This window comes from Alligator sinensis, unplaced genomic scaffold (assembly GCF_000455745.1).
Source record: "Alligator sinensis unplaced genomic scaffold, ASM45574v1 scaffold1358_2, whole genome shotgun sequence".
Lineage (NCBI taxonomy): Eukaryota > Metazoa > Chordata > Crocodylia > Alligatoridae > Alligator > Alligator sinensis.
In genome coordinates, this window is record NW_005843262.1 from 189,779 (window position 1) to 205,750 (window position 15,972).

The window sequence follows — 15,972 nt, forward strand, 5'->3', positions numbered from 1 at the left end:
AAAGAGTGACTAAATTATCACCACGACCCCAGACTGAAGAAGACTTAGCTGCTCTCTTTGAGGCTTCTATGAAAATTTATTAGCTTCAATATTTTATAAGTGTGTTCTTTAATGGCAAATATAGAGGTAACTTTTTGTAGACATGGGAGTTGTACTGGCTCTGATAATGACAGAAGTTGGACCCTGTCTGTTTATGTGTATCACTTGCTGCCAAAAGGTCGAGTAATTTACATTCAGCTCAGATCTGTCTTGTGATTTAGTAGCTCACCGTGTATTTTTAGCTCAGTAATCAATGGGCACCTATACATGTGCTAGACATCTGCTCTGAGGCATGCTAATTAGCACATGGAGCAGACTTGATTGAGTCTGCTGGAGCGTGCTAATTATCACGCTCCAACAGCCTCCACGTCATGTGTATTCAGCGTCCCTATGCTTCAAAATGGCAGCGGTGGAGGCCTTTAACTAAAGCTCATTTGACAAGCCTTAGTTAAAGTTCCCCACTGCCATTTTGAAGCACAGAACGCTGAACACACATGACAATGCAAATGCTTTAATTAGAGTGGCTCTCAAAGCCACTCTAATTAAAAGCCCCCTCCCACACACACACACTGGAGCATGTGTAAAGACGCTGAATGGTATTACTCATACAAAAGTGTAGTATCATCTTTTATCTTGCTCTTGTTCAGAGTTGCTGGAAAATACAGAATTATTTTTCATAGAAAATTTTTACTTTTGCATGTTAAAAAGCTGCTTGAAATTTTTTAACCAACAAATATTCCCTAATAAAAAAAATCGCAACCTGCTCTGTTCAGGAATTTAATTTTGTTATTATTATTTGATGCTGAGATAAAGATGGATAATACAATGACTACAGAATAGTTCTTTTTAAAAGATTGAAAGAAGGATTCACAGAAGTTTTGTTTCATGGTATCTATTTTTAACATGGATTGCTGGGTATTTTTGTCTTTTTCATATAGTAGTTATATACCTAGGAATGACTTTGCATGTTCAGGGCAGGTAGTTAGCTGGTTGGCTGTTACATGAGAAAGGGAAGTGAGGAGGGAAAAATGAAACAAAACTTTCACAAGAAAAAATCTTACACTTTTCTGTGTTTTTTCCCCTCATGAAACCCTTCAGGGTATTGAGCTTTGCCATCTGCATAGCACAGGTTAAATAGAACAGCAGTATGATATGGAGGTAGCAAAAAACAAGAAAATGTTTTAAAAAAACACTTGAAGTTGTATTTGTTTCTGTATCGTGGAAGTGAGCAAGAAGTGTTTTTAAAGGTGGGGGTTTTAAAACAATTTCAATGTACTAGTTACTAGTATTAGCTGCATACATAGTGTTCATACTTTATTCATTTTTTTTAAGTCGATTTTGTGTTAAATTCTTTCCAGGCATGATTACCACAGCACAAGGGTCAATGTAGGAAAAGCCTTAAAAACTCCTTGACGTGTTGATTCCCTGTTTTGAAGTCACCCCAAATATCACACTCCCAGTGGCATAGATGAAGTTTTGTACTTTAAAAGCTGAACTGATCTTGTTGCTCCGTAAGACTGGTGCCCACTCACTCCATGTTAGGACCGTCCCACCCCCACCCCCATTATGGAAATATATGGAATGTTGGCTTTAAGTCCATTTAGTACCTGATCAAAGATGGAGCATGACTGTAGACTATAGGCCCTCTATTTACCCATAGAATATGCACAGCCTGGAGACAGCTAGACAAAATGCCTCAGCCTGCTGTTAGAAGCTAATTCATTTTCCTTGTCCCTTAATTTACTTTACTTCCTAATTTTATGCTGAATTGCTGACAAAAGTATTGGCCGTGAAGAAGGGTTTCATGATGTGAGTGTTTCATTGTGCCTCAGCAGCACAAAGCCACCCAGCTCATAACCTTCTCATTAGATGTTTGTGTGGAATTAATTTGGTTTTTCTCAGTAAAGTTTCATATTTTTGACCCTGATTTTTCTGTGTGGTCTTCTCAGTACTCTGCAGTAGTATCTATGTCTGTGGGTATCTCATTGTAAACAACCATTTAGGTTTTGTAGAGGATGTAGTTCCTTCATGTACTAAAAAGCAGGTAGAGATAGTTAGCCATGTTAGTCTGAGGTTAGGCAGCAGGTAGATAGTTAACTTACATTATTGTTCCCAAGCAGTTGATGGGTGGAGAGGAAGACAGGGTTTTCCTCTCTCATGCAGTTTTTATTTACCACTTGTATATGAGTAATTAATAAAGAAGATTCACTACTTATAAATACTTTGCTACTTGCTGGTACAGGGGGAGTTAAGATCATGCGCAGGCAAAAAGGTGTAATGAGATCTGATGCTGAATCCCACAATCACACCTCCTGCCATGCCTGTGTGTGGCATGTCAGGAAGCACGATTGTGAGGATCCCACATCAGATCCCATCCTGCCTTCATTTACATGGGGGCCTTGGAGCAGAACTGAGAGGTTGTATTAAGCCTCATGACACCCTCTGATGTGCATGCCCAGTTTGTACACTAAGATTTGTGCATGCATGCATGCATGGTTACAATTTACAAACATGAATTTGTTGTAGGATGCACTCAAAATCTGAGCTGCTTTTTCTGCTTCTGACTTTTATTAATACTTCACAGACTAAATCCTTTATAATGTGTCTTAAAGCTTGCAAGTGGCTTTGTGTTACAGCAGTATCCAAATAAATTATGTTTTATTTCCTACAAATATAAGCTAATGAAAATGTTTGAAACTTGTTTAATTTGGTTGTGTTTTTCTGAACTATTAAATTAAAACTTGATAATGTAACTGTGAATCATTCAGAGAAAATTAGCTTTCATTAGCTTCACTGGGAAGCATGATTATGCCTGGATAAATTGTTTGTTCAGTGAGCTTATAGTATGCTTAACAAACCATTGTATCATGAATAATAGTCAAAAAGAATGTCAAAGTAGTTCCAAAATAAATAGCAAACTAACTACTATGCTTTGTCTAAACACTTTAACAAACTGCACTACACTGAGTTTCTGATGTTCAGCGTATACTGTTTGAAGTTGTATTAAAAACTCTTATTAAAAACCAGAAAATTTTGAACATGATGCTGTTAACAGTAGAACTCAACTAAATTTCCACTTCTGTGGAATCAAAGACATTTTCTGAATAATTAACCTATAAATCAGGGGTATGTTAAGGATCTTTCTTTTAAGAATTAATGTTTAGTGGGTCCACACAGTAAGATTTAGATAGGTTTTAGACAAGTGCTTACACGACATAAGAACTGCCAATGTACTTGGTCAAACCATAGGTCCATTTTGCCCAGTGTTCTGTCACACAGTGGCAGAGCGTAGATGCTAAAAGGGAAAGTGTATGGAAAAGTGTATGAAAGGGTATGACCAGGATTTTTCCACTGTGCCTCTCTCACTTGCAGCCTCTAACATTTAAGGTTCAGGAAGTTCTGATTCAGAGGCTGTACCCCTAACTCCCATGCTGACTAGCTACTGATGCTTCTTTCCTCCAAGAATTTGTCTAATTCCTTTTGAATCTGGCTAAACTGTCACATCTTTGACAATGAGCTCCACATTTTAATGTGTAAAAAAACCCCCTCCTTTTGTTAGTTTTAAATTTACTACCTACTAGTTTAATTTTGTGACCCTCGTTCTTGTACAATGAGATAGTAAATAGGGATTTATAATTTACTTTCTATTCACTATTTAGTATTTTATAAACCCTTATCATGTCCCACCTCAAGCGTCTCTCTTCTCAACTGAATAGGCCTAACCTCTTTAGTCTCTCCTCCTTCATACTACTAATCATCAGGGATCCAGATTTTCCATTTCCTGTGGAAAAAGCAGAGAAGAATGCGGATTTCCACCTTTACTTAAGGAAAATGTGGATTTCTCATTTTAATGGAGAAAGCCCCATGGATTTTGCACTTTTACAAAGAGCTCTCTGCAGGCTGGCAGAGTTTCAGTTTGCAAGGGGCTGGGGGGAGCTGGAGGAGGGCCGTTAGGCAAGGGGTGCTGAGGCTGCTGCCCAGCTGGGAGGTGCTTGGGGCCCGGGGCTGAAATTTGCGGCCACAGGGCCCCAGTGAGGAATGAGACAGGGCCAAAGGTGGCTCATCTGGGGGGCAGGGGAGTGGGGCTGACTCCCCACTACTGCACGCACTACCAGGGGGGGCAAGGGAGATTCTTGCCCCCCAGATCTGAATGCAGGGCAGGGGCAAACATAGGCTTCCCGTCATGCTGCCCTCTCCCAGGGCCTCCACAACCCAGCTGGTGTGACCCAGCATTGCAGAGCAGAGCCACGTGGGGAAGCTCCTTGCTGCTGTGAGCTCTGCACTGCCCTGGCAAGGCATGCCCTGCCTGTACAGCGGCAGCGAGGGGCACAACCCCATGCCACTGCCTCCACTGCTGCTGCACAGGCAGGGGACACTTCGCCAGGGCTGTGCAGAGCTCACAGCACCAAGCAGCTTCCTCATGTGGCTCTGCTTTGCCCTGCCACACCAGGTCGCATCCGCTGGGCTGTAGAGGCCCCAGGGGAGGGCTGCAGGGCAGGGAGCCTAAGCCTGCAGTGGGCAGTCCATGCCTGTCCCCACACCACACACGTATCTGGGGGGCACAGGTCCCCCCCTGCCCCTCCAGGAGTGCTCACAGCAGCAGCTGGGCTCCACACTCAACTCCACTGCAGCAGCTGGGGCTCAGTTGCTGCTGCAGACCCAGGTCCCTGGCCCTGTAGCCCTGGCAGCTGGGGATCCGCTCTGGCAGGGCAAAAATCAAAGTTAGGTTAGTGCAGACTGCTATCAATGCTCTGTATGTGCTTTAATCAGGGTTGTTAGGGCTCTGAGTCTCTATGTGGGTGCTAAGTCAGCAATATTTTCCATCCTTCTGAAATCTGGAAAGAAGGATGTTAACTAAAGGACACACAGCAACACTATTGGAGGTCACCCCCATTACTCCCAGTATATCCACTTAACTGGCCAGGATGCTCCAGCCCCTAATACGGGGTCCTTGGACCACCCTCTCATCCCCTGACAAAACAGCGATAAATCCCTCACTACTATATTAAGTGAGGGAAGGGGCTTGTGGTGACTTACTGTGTTAAAATTAGGAAAGTATAATATAATAACTTTACTTTGGGCTCACACAGATACTGCTGCCTACTGGACAGGTAACTCAGGCTTTGTACAGGTTTAACTTTAAACCATTTTAAAAGGTCAGGGAAGAATGAACCTTGACAAAATAGGCAGTTTTAGCTCTATACCAGCATAGGAGTAGACAGATGCAACAATTATATCTAAACTGTTTACACTGATATAATTTAATACCAGTATAACTGTTATATCTACACCTGCCCCAATTCTCAACTTTGGAGCCTGTGCATTTATCTTTATTTTAATGGGGTTATATAGTAGTGTTGGCTTTGATCTTCATGCAGCTCTGATTTAAATGAACAGGTTTTGTATAGAGGCTGCAGGGTTGTTGGTTGTAGCTGTATTGGTCTAAGGACATAGGCAAGCAAGGTTCTTTGGGTAGATATGATAGCTTTGATTCATCCAACTAAATAATTGGAAAAAGTTCTTTGCCAGCTTTTGGGTACAAACACCCTTAGTCAGGCATATGGAGATGAAGGGCCTGAAAGCTTGCAAAGAACTTTTCCCCAACTATTTAGTTGGTCTAATCAAAGCTATCACATCTACCCAAGAACCTTGCCTTGTATGAAAGCTGACATTTTCTGAGCCACCCTGGATTTTCATGAAATATTTATTTAATCTGTTTGGCTGGTGCCTGTCACAAGGCATCCAAGCCTCTTGCAATGATTTATAGTTTGCCTTTATTGCAAGTTATTAAAACTTGTAGCAATTGTTTGACTTGTGAATGAATCCTGGCTGAGGTAATAACTAACCACATTCCGGAAACCCATTTAGGAAGTTCTGATTCATTCATTGCTGTTCTAGGGCAGCACTGCATGCAGTGAAGCATTGATAAGCAACATCCTGAGAAGGATGTACATATGTAAATATTTGGGTGCTTTCCAGAGAGAGTGTGGTACATTTTTAGGACTAAATTCGACTAAGCTTGAAGCAGCATTCAGTATCTTAGACTTTTTTTTAATCAAATTGTTTGTGTCTTAGTTGAAACTAAAAGAGGTTTTTCATTATAACTACTTAGTTTTTTCATGCTAATCAAAGAAAAAATCTGGACAAGGCTGACTTTTTCACTGTGCAGCTTTTATTCCTTAAGTATAAGGAAAAATCCATTATGATTTTTAATTGAGATGGTAAAAAATGCAGTTGTCCTATAATAAATATATAGGCAATAATAATGACCTTATTTTTTAACAGAACTACAGGAAAAAAATCTGAAAGATTAAGTTTAAGAACAATGTAGCCTCACTGAGGACTAGTATGCATTTGATTTTGATGAGTTTAAAAATAAACAATCAACAAATCCCTTGTGAGCTGCTGTGATTCTTTAGAAGAATATGATGAAACTCTGCCCCTTTGATGACTTGGATTATAAAACTCAGAGGTCACTTACTAAAGTCAAAATGATATCAAGATGGGTGGGATTACAGAGCCTTTGGAGATCACGACTGGAATTCAAAATGATCTGGACAAATTGGAATAATTAATTTAAGCTCAATTAGTTCACATAAGTTTTTTGTGCAGGTGTATTACATTATTCATGTGCACGGGCATATTGTGGTTGCTGTTTGTCCCTGTAAACAAGCAGAAGTCACTTTGTCCTAAATGTCATAGTGAAACACAGCCAAAATCCCAAAACTGCACTAATTTCAGAAGAAAAGCTGCAGTTCCCACAAATGAAACATTTCATGACAGTCTTCTATAGTCTCAGAATTAATCAAACCAAACCACCACTCTCTTTCTACCCCATTGTATTGAAATAGTTGTTATATAAACTGATAGAAAACATATTGCAGCCAAATTATGATAAGAACCAATTGTAATCATATACCTCTCAATGGAACATTTATTTCAAAGTCTAAGTAGAGCCACTTTCATACTAATATGATGCCAGGTCAAAAAAAATTGTTCAAAAACTGTTAGCAAAAAATTATCTTTTTTAAATTTTCTGATTTTTTCCAAATATTTTTAGTTCTTTTGAAAAAAAAAAATTAAAATGCAATGATTTGGGCTCCAAAGAGAAAACTGCAATATTTTCAGCTTTTACTTTCTTTTGAAAAAGTGGAAATTAAAAAAAAAGTTCACACAATGTACTTATTTTCAAACAACTCATAAGAAATAGGTGTTTTTTTTCCTCCTTTACCTTTTCTAAATGTGTATATTGGATGCTCAGCACTATGTTGGTGCAGCTAAATAACAAATAGTAAATCCACAAATTAAAGTTTTAAGAACAATGTTGATTCATGTCACAATTTAAGGACAGAAACTGATTCCACTGCATTCTAACCTCATGGAAATCTGTTAATTTCCCCTGAGTCAGTAGACCTACAGCAACATGCCAACAACAGAATGAGCTCATAGTCTACTCTGCTGATTAACTGTGAACCTTAATAGAACATTATTGTATTATGCAATATATGTCATAACGCAGAGAGAATATGTACTGCAGCTGTGTTGATTTAGAACCTTAATTTTACAGTCTGACTTCTGGTAGTTTTAACTTAGCCATATGGGAGATGTATTAGTTGTATCTTTGTATTTTTAATATGACACTTTATTTGAATGTTTGACCTAAGCCTTAAATAAGCCATTTGACATTGAGCTGCTGATTTACACCTGCAATCCAATGGATGCTGTTTTAAAGATTGATTGTTAAAGGCTCCATGACATTGTTGCCTCATTATGTGGCAGTGTCACTTGCTTCTTTACAATTTAAGGATACCATTGTGTGGCACTGTTGGTGTTAATGTGGACACAGCTGTAGTGAGGGTTATGCTCTGTGTGAAATTTGTCATCTATCTTCACTTAATAGTCTGACACAAAATAACAAATACACTGAAAGTACAAACCTGTACTTTAAATACCTATTGAATGTAAAAGTTACTTCTCTGCCATGAAAGTACATCATAGAGCAACCTTTCTGTTTTGACCTTTTTCACTTCAGAAAAGAGTAATTATTGTTTAAATACAAAATCCTAACCTGATCCTGGGATTGCATGCCTCTGGGGACTGGGAATAACAGGCAAAGCTTTTCCACCTCCAGGTCACTAACACAGATCCTGCTAAATCTCCAGTGCCTGTCAAATGGCCAATCAATAGCATACATGGAATATGTTGGTAGTCTTAGTCCAGTTCCCAGTGGACAGACGTCTGTATCATAAAGGCTGTCACTAAAATTGATGCCCTTACTGCTGGTATCAGCAGAGAGGCCAAAGAATGGGAAGAAAGACTGAATTATCCTTATCCTACTCTATTAAAACCAATGATGTGTCGTTGACTTCAATGGGAGTAGTGTAATCCTACATCCAGATGATCCTCCTGTGCTATGATTTAAGCATTATAGGCCAGTATTACTGGTGTGTGTTTTCTGTGAATAAATAAAGGCACTTCCTCTTCTATTCACATTCTTACACTCCTTGCAATGGACACTTTGCATACCTACTTTAACAACATGACTAGTGTTTGTGAGGTTATGTGATTTTCCCTTCCTCTCTCCCATTTATGTGAGGTATTTTGAGGTTGGGTTCCTTCTTGGGGGTGGGGGGAGTGTGCATTTAAAATGTGGGCTGTACAACATATATTTTTTCACGGAAAAGATCAAAGCAACAGGCTTGTGCTAGGAACGATGAATGCCAAGTCCAAGGTGGTTCCTGGATCCTGTGAGAGTTCCTTCCAACACCTTACACTGGCCTCCAGTCAAGCTTGTGTTGCTGGAAATCTGGCACATTTCAGGAGCACAAAGTCTACACTGGAAATATCCTTCTCTCCTTGTGGTGTGATACTCTTAATAAGGTACAAAGATGTAGCTGGCAGAATAGAAAACTGACAAAAGGGGAGATTGTTAAAGTAAGGAAAAAACAAACACAACAAAGAAGACATTTTTACAACAAAGCCCACAAACTAGTTACTGCAGGGCACAGGAGTTGGGTTGTGACTTTACTGCATGTCAGATGCTTGCTTCTTTTTCTTTTTTTTCTTTTTTTTTTTTTGAAATTTCGTGTCTCCGGCCCAATCAGCCATATCAGTTCTGAATTCTATTGACTGAGCAGAGCTCAATCGTTCAAGTCTGTGTGGTGCTACCAGCAGCAAGTATCCTACCTCCCAGACTCTCCAACTTGGGGCTTCAGATATTCCCAACTCCATGGCAGGCATCCTATGTGCAAGCCCCAAACCCAGAGCCTTGGAGTTCAGATTCAAAGTCCCTTTAACTGCAATGGTGCAGTCAGACTTGAAGTGCCACTTAAATTTGCAAAAGCAGAAATATGAATTTGCACTGTGATTTAAACAGCATTAATGTATGTGTCTTTCTTTGCCATATGTAAGCAAATGTTAATACTCTATTTACTTTTGTTTAATAATAGATCAAAGTTGATAGTAGTTCAACATGTGAAACAATGAGAGAGAGAGAGCAGATTATTTTCTTAATGTAGATTCATAGATGTTAGGGGCTGAAAGGGACCTCACAAGATCATCAGATCCAGCCCCCCTGCACTTGGGCAGGACAGACTGCTGGGGTTAGATGACCCCAGCAAGGTCGGCATCCAGATGTTTTTTGAAGATTTCCAGAGTAAGCAATTGTACCACCTCTAGGGAGAGTCTATTCTAGACCCTGGACACTCGTACTGTAAAGAAGTTTTTCCAATCTAAAGTGATCTTCTAGGAGTTTGTGACCATTATTTCTTGTCTTCCCCTGGGGGGCCTTGGTGAACAGTTCTCCCCCAGGCCCTGATGTGTGCCCCTTCGATACTTGTAGGTTGCCACCAAGTCCCCTCTAAGTCTTCTCTTCTCCAGGCTGAACAGTCCCATGTCTCTCAGTCTTTCCTCATATGGCCTACTCTCCAGACCTCTGATCATAAGCGTAGCCCTCCTTTGGACTCTCTCAAGCTTCTCCACATCCTTCTTGAAGTGTGGTGCCCAGAACTAGACACAATACTCCAGTTGCAGCCTCACCAAAGCCAAGTAGAGTGGGAGGATGACATCCTTCATCTTGCTTAAAATGCATCTGTAGACGCATACCAATGTCTTATTCGCTTTGCCAGCTACAGCATCACATTTGTGGCTCATGTTTATTCTGTGGTCTATTACAACCCCCAGGTCCCTTTCAGTTGTGGTGTTAGCAAGTGTAGCATTACTGAGCCTGTAAGTGTGTTGTGGATTGTTTCTCCCCAGATGGAGCATTTTACATTTCTCGGTGTTAAATGTCATCAGGTTTTGATCCACCCACCTTGCGAGCCTGTCCAGGTCAGCCTGTCCAGGTCAGCCTGTATCCACAGCCTGTGCTTCAGCGTTACCACACTCCCCCATAATTTGGTATCATCTGTGAACTTTGCCAGTATGCTTTTCACACCCAAATCCAAATAATTAATAAGTTGAAAAGCACTGGTCACCATGCATCATGTTGATTCAGTTCCCTCTATTAATACTCTCTGGGTCCTGCCTCAGAGCCAGTTTCCTAGTCCCTGGACCGTTAAATTGTCGAGGCCGCAATTCCCCAATTTTACCATGAGAACATCATGGGAGACCAAGTCAAACATATCTTAATCCTTGTAAAAGTAACAAGTATCTAATAGCTCTGTGACTAAATTGTTCCTGTTCTTTAATATCAAAACTGCACGGATCTTTGCCCACAGGAAATCTGATGGGCCTGTTTTGTCATACTTTGCAAGCTGCTGGTTATTTAGTTGTAGTCCTGAATAAAGTGGGTTTCAGTATTACCATTCTGATAGAGAAGTGTGACACAATTGCACTGTACTCACTTTACACAGGTGTAAACATTTGCAGACTCTGCAAAGTGGAGCGCCTCTCTTCAGAGAAGATAGCCTGCAATAAGTGAGGAGATGAATCTGTAGCACACTTCACACTAACTCCTCACTCCCAAGATAACTTCCACCACTTAGAAAGTGAAACAAATGACACAGGGAAGGCACAGTAAGAGGCTGCTGATTGACATTCAGTTAAGGGCATGATGGAATCTGCTCTGTGATCCTAAAAATCACACCTTCAGGTATGCCACACATGCAGGTGTCTACACAGGAAGTTAGTGCAAACAAGATAATGCACTCTCAATTCATACTCTGGCTTGCTACATGCTAACTTCTCCACATAGGCAAGCCTTAAGTGAAGTTATTGTCAATGCCCCATGTGATTCTGTTTGTCTTTTGTTTTGGAAGGGTATGTCTCTCACCCCCACTTCTCCATTCCTCTCTTCACGTAAACGTTGTGATGACTGTGACAGCTTGGCTGGACCCACACATGAAATTTAAATGACCAAATTAAAATAGTGCATCTAGCACAAGAATGCAAGATTGTGACTGGGACCATGCAAAGTAGAGCAATCCCAGTTGATTTAATCTCCTGTGCTATTTGTCAATGTACCCAATTTATTATGCTAAATCATTCATAAATAACTGCATATCCCTATGTGATTGTATCCTCCTTGGTGACGCATCTTCTCTTGACTAAGGCATATTTCTCAAAACAGGCTTTTAGTGTCTGTCTCGGGTTTTAAAAATGTCTCCTTAGACCATCACCAGTGCAGACTGCCCCACTGTTAAAAAAGTACCCAAAGGCAGTGTCCTGTGATCAGTGCCCCAAGGTATTCCATCAGTCAATGAACACCCATCCCCTTTGATTGAAGCATAACCTACAGGCTGATCAAAAGCTTGCAAAAACAGGTTTCACACCTAGACTCCCCAAAACAGGATCTGAGCGGTTAGCAATTGTAATGTGATAATCCCTTCCTACCTGCTTTGTTTGGACTTTAACTGACCAGCTATCAAGAAGGAATGCTTTGAAGCTATGCAATTGAACAGTATAAGAACAAAACAGAGTTGCCAGCAAGGTGTGCACTCCAGGAGAGACAGAGAGATCATGCTGCACCCAGCTAATCATTCCTGGACGACAGATCCATGCTCAGTGAAGGCTGTAAAGACAGAAACAGCTTCCTGCCTGCATTGGTAAGAGACACTTTGGCAGCTAATATATAGTAGGACTTTTGTAATAACTCATTTACTGAATATTGGACAGGAGTCTTTTCCTGTCATTTAGGTTTATAATTCATGTATGGTATTGTTATTAAGGCTTTTCTGCCATTAATCAAATGAGGTGTTGTGTCAATCCTTAACTGCACTAGGTCAGAATCCCATTTTTTACTGAAACAGTTGGAAATAGATATTTATTTCAGTCATCTTTGCAACCAATGGAATTCCATTTTCCAAACAAAGCTTCCTAGACGGGCACAGTGAAAAAAAATTTGAATATTTTGCAATAACAGGGCAGGTCTCTTAGGTGAAGATACTTTCCACTTGAGAAAGGCTTCAGTAATACTTTTATTATTTTGGTTAACACATCTCAAAAATAGTTTAATGAATAAATGTCCCACTTTTAGCATCAGCCATCACTTTGCTGGACTTTGGGGGTTTCCGAATTTTGCCTTATGCTAAAAGGAAAAATAGCATGTAGCACTATAAACATGCTGTGCTTTAGAGGGTCTTCTAAGAGTCTAGTGTGTTATAAATAACCATGTTAGATCAAAAGGATGTAGAACCTAAAAATATTTAATTACTCAAGAAAACATGCCATCACTGGTGTGAAGACAGATAGCCCTTTACTATTTTATATTAGTTAGCCCTATCCTACACTAACCTCTCCAAAGTATGTCCAGCAAATTGTAGCGTACAGGGCAACTAAGGCTAGGAACAGACATTACACATAAACCGGTTTAAGTGATCAGAAACTGGTTTAAACCTGTAACAGAGCAGACATTCAGTGCATATAAACCAGTTTCAAAATGGACAAAACCAGTTTTTACATTCAACCAGGTTTATCAGACTCAACCAATTTGGCTCAAGTCGGTTTATGCAATGTCTGTCCCAAACCCCTTGCTGGTTTAAAACAAATCAGACTCCCCCAGCATCCCGGCATGCTCTCCGGGCTGGGTGGGGCGCTCTGCTCCACAGCAGGGCTGGCTCCTCACCTCTGCTCTCTAGCCAGAGCAGGGACCGGCCCTAGTCGAGACACTGTCGGGCATGGCGCCATTAAAGCAAAGTGGGCAGGGAGGAGGTTCATTCTTCCCTCTTTCCCCTTGTTGCATAAATTGCTAGTTTCATTCCCCTGGAGGCCTTTCCCAAACACCTCAAGGAGCGGAGTCACACCCAGGCTGAGTCCATTACAAGTTTATTGATTGCGCAATCGGTCGACAGAGGGGTTGAGTAACCCAAAGCGGTGTCGACCCTCAGTCTTTGTCTGAGGGTCGTTTATAGCTTACCTAAACAAAGAACTGTGACGTGTCTTACAACTATAGGCAGTTTCACACTTTTACCATTACGTTTAAGTTTCCACAGGATGTCAGGGCCTTTTAAGTCAGACCTGACTTATTATGGGATAGATGAAGGCGCATGCGTGTTAGGGGAAGTTGTGGTGAGCTCAATGACCTTTTGTAACTCTTTTATCTTTGTGTAATTCTAGGTCATTGAACAGGTGTGTGCGGGGGTGAAACTCTATGTGAAGTTGTTCTTAACCTATATGCAGAAACTGTTAACAAGCCCAAGCCATGTTGAATACAGAAGCATATTGCAAAAATAAAGCATCATGTTTAACTTCAAGCCTTAGATCTAAAATCTAATGTATTTTTCCTACAATTTCCCCCCTCAAAGATGCTTTCTATCTCTACAGATTTTGATACTCCTCAGCGAGAGCTAGCGCCTGATAACGCACAAACATTTCATGATGGGCGACATTCTTAGCAGTTTGTTTTACAATGGAATACATGCAGGGTAATATGCAAGGAAGCAGAGCACACCCCGATATTAGTAGTAGAAAACATGCTATCCCCCCCCTCAACCATCCAAGCTGGGGTAACCAGTTTGAAAACCAATCCATCCTCCACCCGTTCCATTTTTGGACTGGAACGTGTGCCACCTTTTCCATATCATCTGCTAAAGCTTTTATTAACTCCCCATTATCGTCTATTTCAACACAACAGTCGGACAAATTCAACTTTTTGCACACTCCTCCTTCACTGGCCAGTAGATAGTCAAGAGCTAACCGGTTTTGTAGTACCGTGGTACGTAGCTGAGTGAGCTGGTCACCGATCAAGCGTAGGGCTGCGGCTGTTTTATTGGTAACTATCTCTACGACGGCTTGGAGTCTAACAATGCGGTTGGTTAAATACGTAGGTTCCCTACCGACTACGTTTGGTTCCCAGGTCGCAGGACCATAGTACTGAATAATCCTTTCTGCTGGCCATTCCTCGTCACCCCATTTTTGGTTCCCGCCTTTGGCTATAGCCTCAAAGGAATTATCAGCGCTCCGTTTTGCGCGGTGGGTACTGGGAGGTATTGTTTTAATACCTGTGGCTGTAGGTTGTTTTAACCAAACCCCGGGAATCAGAGTTCCTAAATAACAAGTCCCAGTCCAATTGGAGGGAAGTTGCCTATATGCCCATTGCCCACAAATCCACCATAGGCCGCAGGACTCATGGGGGATACTGGAGCGGGAATATATCAAATCCAAAGTTAATGTGCCCCTTTTGGATCCTTTTCGTAGGGGCACTGAGCAATTTTTCCAATTAAATGTATGCTTACCCCGGATGGAACATCGGAAATTGTAGTTGAAGAGTTGCCATACGCAACCACAATTTTTATACACATCAGATGAGTCACTCCAACATCTCCAGTAGCCGTCCTTTCCTACAGGAGTCCAAGTATCCTCGCATTCAGATTCCCCTACTTCGTCTCCCCCTCCCTCTTGAGAGACGCATATGGAGCCTCTACCTTTCACCACCCTAAGTCTTTCTGAACCTTCGTACCTATTGGAGAAATTGAATTGGTTGTTAAAGCCCCAATCCGTTAGTATACCTGTTTTGTTGAGGGGAATGGGTACAAAGGGGACTCCTTCCTCAGTAGAAGTAGGAGTAAGCGCACACAAAATGCAATGGTGATCGCTTAAAGCCCGGGCTGAGTCTCTGAGGAGGGTCATCCAGGAATTTCCCACCCATGGGTTTGTGTGTGTCCTCTTATGCTTTGGGATGTCATTTTTGGTGGGGACAGGTTGGAGACTGGAAGGTTGATTTTTGAGGATTGCCTCCCAGAGTGCCTTGTTCATCTCGATACACCTAACCTTGTGGCCTATGCTGACTACGAATTCTATCATAATTTCTTGCTGAGGGCAACAGTCAGAGGTGGGGAATAAGTAGGCTTTAGAGATTAAGGATTTAGCCTGTCTGTAGGCGGTTTCAGAGAAAGAGATAGTATCGCGTTTCTCACATTTGCAGCAGTTAGGCCCAGCCGCTGCGTTTGATGTATCTAAAAGGGACAAGAGTGTGAACCAATAGATCAAGGTCCCCATCTTTGCAAGCGTAGTTTTAGATCTCCTACTGGTTTGCTTGTCCACTTGTCGGCTTTTTGTTCCCGGGTGTTATCAGCTTCCGGAGTGATCACACCCTGGGAGTTGACGTCCTCCTGTCGAAAAGCCTTGATCCTCGAGCAATGAGTCCACTTGTCGTTGTTTGCTAGACGAACAGCCGTGTTTGTAGTTAGCAACACCTGGAATGGTCCCTCCCACCGCACCGCGAGGGGATCCTTTTTCCACCTCTGTACCAGGACTTGGTCACCTGGTTTAAAGTTGTGGATGGGTGTATCCAGCGGGAGGCTTTGGAAGGGTGCCGCAAATCTGTGTAGGGAAGATAAAACAGACTGCAAGGCAATAACATGTTCCCAAATCTCGGACTTGCCTAATTCTATCGTAACTGGTTCTCTCCATCCTGCTGGCAAGACCCTGGGAGGCATACCGAACATCAATTCAAAAGGTGACAATTTAATCCCCCTACGTGGTGTGCTACGAATA

General features: G+C 41.5%; 2 protein-coding genes across 2 annotated transcripts in view; one reads left to right on the plus strand and one right to left on the minus strand.

Moving 5' to 3' along the window:
- ADHFE1 (alcohol dehydrogenase, iron containing 1) overlaps positions 1–4,274 on the plus strand; it is a 33,456-nt gene extending 29,182 nt beyond the window's left edge. Inside the window, exon 15 of the mRNA XM_014527022.2 lies at positions 1–4,274. The gene's annotated coding sequence lies outside the window, so the exon portion shown is untranslated.
- A 9,491-nt stretch (positions 4,275–13,765) lies between these two features.
- On the minus strand, positions 13,766–15,618 carry LOC112548542 (syncytin-2-like). Its single transcript, XM_025194606.1, has 2 exons — positions 15,393–15,618; positions 13,766–14,935 (listed from the first exon to the last, which is right to left on the minus strand). Coding segments are annotated over exons 1-2 (1,143 nt in total). The 5' UTR covers positions 15,395–15,618; the 3' UTR covers positions 13,766–13,794.
- Positions 15,619–15,972: the final 354 nt, after the last annotated feature.